General features: G+C 60.4%; 1 protein-coding gene across 1 annotated transcript in view; it reads right to left on the bottom strand.

Annotated features, from left to right (window-relative positions):
• The window catches only part of MNEG_9032 (hypothetical protein), a gene marked incomplete at both ends in the record, with an annotated part of 3046 nt that extends 466 nt beyond the window's left edge, over nucleotides 1–2580 (bottom strand). The window contains 6 exons of the mRNA XM_014042495.1: nucleotides 97–244; nucleotides 505–747; nucleotides 1118–1190; nucleotides 1504–1558; nucleotides 1797–1874; nucleotides 2170–2580. Coding sequence (XP_013897949.1) covers nucleotides 97–244; nucleotides 505–747; nucleotides 1118–1190; nucleotides 1504–1558; nucleotides 1797–1874; nucleotides 2170–2580 — 1008 coding nt within the window. The remainder of the gene's footprint in view (nucleotides 1–96; nucleotides 245–504; nucleotides 748–1117; nucleotides 1191–1503; nucleotides 1559–1796; nucleotides 1875–2169) is intronic.
• Nucleotides 2581–6916: the final 4336 nt, after the last annotated feature.

Raw genomic sequence — 6916 nt, forward strand, 5'->3', positions numbered from 1 at the left:
GCTGCCGCCCCCCTGGCTGCCCTCCATTTGGCGGTCCTCCTCCTCCAGCCTCTCCAAGTGGCGCCTCAGCAGCTCGTTCGCCATCATATCCAGGACTGTGCGCTTGAACACGTTCTGCTGGTTGTAGCGCTGCAGCCGCTGCACCACGCTGCTGAGCTGCGCGCCCCGCGAGCGCTGCTTCACGTTGCCCAGCAGCCAGGGGTCCTGCAGCGCCTCGCGCGCGCTGGGGCGCTTGCGGGGGTCCCTGCGGCAGGAGGCGGGGGGCGCGGCGAAGGGCGCGGCGGCGTGGGGCTGCTGCGCGGTGTTTGGACGGCAGCTGGGCCGGACCACTCACATGCGCGTTCCCGAACCAATCGCCGTCTTCTTTTCTACGCGAGGAGCCCCACCCCACTAAGAACACCGCCCTGTGACCGCCCCAGTATTCCTGGCCGAGCGCGAAGCGCGCAGTCGAAGTCCATGACAGAACCCCAGCCGCTGCTCTTCCCCCATGATGACGTCACTCACTTGACCAGGACCCTCCTGCAGAACGCCTTGGCGGCGTCGCTGATGCCCTCCCAGCTCTTCCCGCTGAACCGCGGCACCTCCGTCAGCACGCTGCGCCACACCAGCGACAGGCTGGGCGCCTCCGGGTGCTGCCAGTCGTCAAAGGGGAACTTGCCGCTCAGCAGCTGGTAGGCCATCACGCCCGCGGCCCAGACGTCACTCACGGGCTCCACGGCGGAGGAGAGCGCCTCGGGGGCCATGTACCTTGGTGCGTCAAATCGGGGTGAGGTCAATGGGTGGGCGGGTGGGCGGGCGGAGGGCGTCGGTGGGGAGCATGTTTGAGAGGGGGGACTAGAGTTGGACTGACGTTATGAGGCCATGGTGTGGATGTGTCAGGCTTGAATCCGCAGGCCTTGTTGCAAGGCACCGCGCTCCCGGCGCTTCAGCCTGAAACTTGTCCGTGCGTGAGTCTCTCTGGACTTTGAAAAGCTTTGGGTGACGGCTAGGGCGCACACGCCCGTCACGACTTGCAGTGCCAGAAGACGAGGCTGCCATGCCAGGCGTGCGGTTGGACGAGGCGTGCCAGAGGCAAGCCCCTTGAGCCAAGGGCTTGGGCTGAGGCGGGCGGCCTCACCAGGGTGTGCCCTCCAGCCCCAGGTCAGTGCGGGGCAGCTGCTTGGGGTCAAAGAACACCGCCAGGCCAAAGTCTTGGCAGGGGGAGGCAGGAAACGGGGGGCCATGCGGACGAGGGAGGGCCAGGGCGCGGCGCGGCAGCTTGCGACGGCCACGTGCAAGACGGCACCAGCCGGGCCAAGCTGCTGGCTCGCCCTGCTTGCTGCCGCCACACCCTGCCGCCACAATCAAACCGCATCATCACTTGCCACCCCCGCGTGTGACACGACGACACATTCGGCTGAGTAGCTGCTGCTCAGCACACGGGCGCCGCTTTCTATATGCCACGCCGTATGACAGGCTTTGTAAAGAGCTGGTGACCTCCGCTCTGGCGCCCGTCACTCTCACCAATGGCCTTGAGAGGTGAGTCATCTGCCTCCGTCAGCAGCATGAAGTTCCCCGGCTGGGGTTGGGGTTTGGGGGGGACGCCGGCATGGAGTGCGGGCGGCGCGAAGAGTGCGCCGTGCCAGCTGGCGAGCACGCCAGATTGCTGACTGCCATGAGCGCGGGTAATCACAGGCTCGGCGACACCAGGGGTGGTGTTGCCAGCGTGCACGACAGATGACCGACTCTTGCCCGTGCCTGGTGAGCGAACGAGTTGCCTGGTGCCTGCCAGCCTGCTGCGCCCCCCCTTGGCGCACCTTGATGTCGCGATGCAGGATGCGGTTTGCGGCGCACTGCGCCAGCGTCCGCAGCACCGCGCGCATGAATGACGCCACCTGGCAGAGCGGGTTGGTGGGAAGGGCAGATGCCGCCACCGCCATGAGCCCTCGCCCAGAGACGTGGTGTGGATAGCAAGGTCAAGTTTTGCGCCCGCCGTACAAGGGACCAGCTGCAGGCTCCTCGCCCTGTCACGCAGCTGTGAACATGGCATAGGTCCCACATGTCAAAGGGTACTGCAAGGTCATATCACGGGCTTGCCGTCGAGGCGGCACTAGTGGAGTTTGGAGTAATGCTGCATGCACTGCCGCCGCCGCCGCCGCCCCAACGGCAGCGGGCGCCAGCCGCGCGCACCGTCTGCTCGCTGTAGTGGCGCCGCCCGATGCGGTGGAACAGCTCCCCGCCGCGGCAGAGCTCCTGCACTATGTGCACGTCCTCGTCGTCCTCGTAGGCCTCCTCCAGATAGACGACGTTGAGTGTACCGCGCAGCTTGCGCAGGATTGCGACCTCACGCTTGATGTTGTCAAGGTGCTGCTGCTGCTTCGCCGCCGCAAGGTTGGGGACGTCGAGGCGCTTGCGGATGGTCTTGCAGGCGAACTCTGTGCCCGAGTCGCGCGCGCGCACGATGCGCACGACGCCGAAGCCGCCCTCGCCGAGAGCGCAGCCGAGTTCGTACTTCTCGGTGAGCGGCTGGCGGCGGAAGCCGCAGTCGAGCTTGACATCCTTGGCGCGCTGCACGTCCCATACATCCACCCTGCTGGACATATTGACCCCTGTCTCGGTGTTCGTGGGTGCGCAACACGCTCCCAGCTGCAAACAGCTACGACGCGCTGCATACAGCTCTAATCATTGCTTTGGTGTATTCGGATGGCCAATCGTCCCTCAGTAACCGTGCAGGTCGACCGATGGGGTGATCTGGATGCAGCAACATTGTCAGCAGTCTCGTGCTTCGTGGCAATGTCATCCCCAATGCAGCATGCCGCGAAAGTGCTATGACACCGAGTCCGGGAGTATACAAGTACGCGTCAGCCTACGCTGGACTGGAGCTCGCTGCAGTCCAGCTCGTCCACTGGCCACCGCAGGCCTCAGTGCGTTGGTAGGCTGATTTTACAGTCGTAGGAGCCGAGGGACTGGAAGATGCAGCCTGCATGATGCTGGTGCAGCTGAGCCGCTGGCAAGGAAGCCATGGCTGCGTCAGCATTGTGGGCATGCCGTTAGTGGCGCTATGCTGGTCATCGCCTTTGTGAGTGTGATCCTGTCTGCTGTCACGCCCACCAAGCTGCAGCCAGCCAGCCTCACGCCGCTGCGCACTTCTGCAGCAGGCTGCAATGCCGCTGCATAACCTCTGCTTCCGACACTGCGGGCTTTATTCCCGGGAACAACCCCCATCGCCCAGCGCGCACGCGGATGGACACGTCCTTGCACCTTCCAAACTGCCTGCCCTTGAGTGTGTCCTTGCTGCAGTGACAACTTTGGTACACCCCCAAGTAGGTGATGACAAAGTACATGTGATTGCTGGTGTGGCAGCCCCACAGGTTGCACGGTACGTGCTGGTTGTGCTGAGCACGTATGCGTTGGGCTGCACCTGCGGGAGCACCTTGACCTTGCAGGGCTGGTAGGCATCCCTACACCACACTGGGGCCTACCACCTCACTGCGGCTGGATGGCACCACATCGCCATCTTTGCGGGGTGGCTGGGGTGGGACATGGACGTAGTTCTGACACAGGTGCAGCGCGTGTGCATGCCAAGCAGGAATCGAAAGGAAGCGAGCAGCCCGAGAAGCGGAGCGCATGCAGTCCACTATCTACCGCTGACTGATGTAATGGGATGTGTTGGATTGCCGTACAACAACATGTGGCATGCAGCTGCGATCCCGGTAGTCAAGGAGGTATTCGGGACAGGCCGGGACCCACGGTGGCGGGCGCTGTCGCGCGAGGGACCTACTGAATCAACACCGTCGGTTCTGGCGCATGTGGTGCTGATGCAACCTGCCACAGCTGAGCCCGCGCAGCTTCGCACTGCTGTCTGTCATGCAGCTGTTGGCATCCATGGTGTGTAGTGGCGGGGCTGCTGATGCACGCAGGTTACACGCATCCAGCAGCGCTACCTAGTGCAGCAGCCAACCCCTCTGCGCTCTGTCCACCTTGCGCTGTGGCTCATGCTCCACCATGTAGCATGCCATGCCGCGATTGCCATTACTGCTTATGACTAACAAGGACGGCTTGCTCGCGCAGCTCTGCCGATCCTGACCTCCCTGCTAGGCATGGCCTTGCGCCCTCTAGCGCGTGCTTGCATCCTCACTGGGAGGCTTGACGCCCATCCAGGGCAGCTCGCCATGTAGGCCGTTTGCGATGGTGCCCGGCAGCGTACTCAGTACGAGAGAGGCTCTCTCGTGCAGCCCGCTTGTCTTCGAGCTCCTTGTGAAGCTTGTCACGCTCCTCATCTATCTCGTCCATTTTGGAATCTACGTGTCCAATGACGATGATCACAGCAGCTGCTTGGGCCACAATGTTCAGAATTCGGAGCGTTGAAGTCCCAAATTCGAACAGGCTGCGCGCTGCGTAAGTACCGGTACCGGTAGCTTGTACGCATTTATGCCGTATCAGTGCAATTGCGCATGTACAAGCGCTCGCAAAGGGCACCAGTAAGTGATTTGCAAATCAGCAACTGAGGCCCCGTTTCTATGGAGCCGAATCACTGAATCACCAAATCACTTGGAGTGGCAGGTGAAGCAAACAACTAGCTGGTGCCGAATTCGGTAACATAAGATCACAAAATCGCTTAATCGGTGGCTAACGCAGCACTCGCTGGTCGCTGATTGCACGCTGATTGCCAGTTGAGACTTTGCTTCGTCGGGCAGACGCTTGGGGCATGACTCACCGACTTTCCCCTAGGGGGGGCTCTCCTGGCCTCCGGGAATCGATTCTCGCGGAAACCCCCGCGACCTGAGCCAAAAGATGCGGCATACGATTCTATGACTTTTAGGTACCTCGTAAAATAGCCACAAAAATCCTGGGCCGAGCGCGGGGCCGCGCGGACGGTGCAGCCAAGGCGACCCCGCGAAAACGCTAGTGTATGACCTCTAAGACCGGTGAAAAAAACATCATATAAAACCACGAAATACGGGCCGATCATGAAGGCGATTAGCCCTGTCAGCCCGTGAGCGGGGCCCAGGTGTGGGCACCAAGCCAGCGCACACCAGCCTGCCGGGCCTCTTCGGCGTCTCGAATGCATGCTTTGCCGCGTGTATGCATACTTTGCCGCGTTGCCACCCGCGCGCGGCGCCATATGCGGCCCGACAGCACCCCAGCATCAACAGCGTCGTGGTCAAGCAACTCACGCACACAGCAGCGGTTTTGACTCGCTTGACGAGCGCCGATGCAGAGCTGGTACGATTGCCTGGGATATGCACAAGGTTCCAGCAAATATATGAACATCTCATCTAACACCCTGGTGCCGGGCCTATGCTCCTAAGATGATGGGACACTAGCAATCGTGTCGTCGGTATGTGATACGGTACCATACACGGCTCGCTGCTTCGTGCAGCATGCTTCACTTGGCAGGATGGCACTGCAAAGCACTCTGCCAATGAACTGTTGCAAGGCGCACCCGGCTCCAAACGGGCCCCGACAGTGTGTTGTGCTACGGTAGGCATCAGCCTCACACGCACCACTGATAGATGTCGCCTGATGCGACGAAGCCAGCTTGACACTACTTGACACCCTCAACTGGCCATCTCTATGGTTTGCATTTGATTCAGCTTGTGCTCGTTTCTGCACCCACGAAGTGATTGGGATTGCGCCTCAAGCTTATGTCCTGCAGCCCCATTAACATGATAAGATAATATGACAGTATTGTATTTTGCTGCTTGTATATGGCCGTCAGGCCGCTGGTGCGATGATGACCTTTGCTGCAAGGCCCTGCTGCACACTGGAGGGCGCAGGGTGATTTGTGGGGCCCATATATAGGTTTTTCGATGTGATAACAAGCATTTCACGCGTTTTCAGGTGATTCACATCGACTCGCCTGCATTTTTGGGGGGCGAGTAAAATCATTCACTGATTCAAGTGATTCGCGGTGATTTGCGGTGATTTGGTTGATTTGAGGGGTATGGAAACGGTTCATTGGTGATTCAAGCTTGATTAGCCAGTGATTCCACGGTGATTCAAGTCCATAGAAACGGGGCCTGACTGTGCAGCAGCGGCCCCTGTCCCATGGCAATCACCTCACGCGGCATGCGCTGGTTCTCCTGCCTCAGCCATGTATGGCACACCATTTGTCGCAGGTGACCTTATGTTAAATGATCATGATTTGATGGCATCTGCCAATTGTCACTGATATACGCTTGCCTGGTACTGCTGGTATATGTACCACAGCAATACATTTAAAGACGACACGTTTTCCTCCAAGCATGCACCACAGGCGTGCGCCTCACTGCATGCATGCGACTTTGGCGATTTTCTCTTTCGCAATCCCACGGGTGTGTTCTTTGTTCACCCCAGGACAGAGCCCTGCCTTCCAGCATGCGATACAAGCTGGTCAACAACTGGTCGTAGCGGGAGCAATGCGCTGTGCTGGGCTGCGACTGACTTTGAAACAGTCTGATGCAGTCCATGAGTCCATCGCAAAGCCCAATGCCCCCCTGCAGCTTTGGGCTGCAGCCAACAGCGACCGTGGTGGCGGCGGCGGCACAGGCGCAGTTCGAGAGGCGACCACACGCTGCGCGGGAGCAAGCTGCGCTGCCACCCCAGTGGCTGTGCAGCAGCAGCTGCCGGCGAGCGAGCGCACTGCGTTTTGCGGATGCCGGACAACAGCAACATTTGACGAGCGCATGTGACACCGTGACGGCAGCTGCATCTCTGGAGCCGGGAACGACGCTGCATATCTGGCGCCCATTTTGTTCAGAAGTGCGATGCCTGACCCAGAGAGGTTCACGATTGCCTGCATACACCGATGAGGTGGGTCTTTCTCTGCATGCGTGACCCCCTACCACTGTGAACAGTTGGTGGGCAGGTTACCTGGAGATGGGCCCAAGTACTTACATGGGCACTGAAGCCTATTTCGGGTGGCCGAGCAAGCGCCCCTTTCCTCCTGAACGGC

This window comes from Monoraphidium neglectum (genome assembly GCF_000611645.1).
Source record: "Monoraphidium neglectum strain SAG 48.87 unplaced genomic scaffold scaffold01796, whole genome shotgun sequence".
Classification (NCBI taxonomy): domain Eukaryota; kingdom Viridiplantae; phylum Chlorophyta; class Chlorophyceae; order Sphaeropleales; family Selenastraceae; genus Monoraphidium; species Monoraphidium neglectum.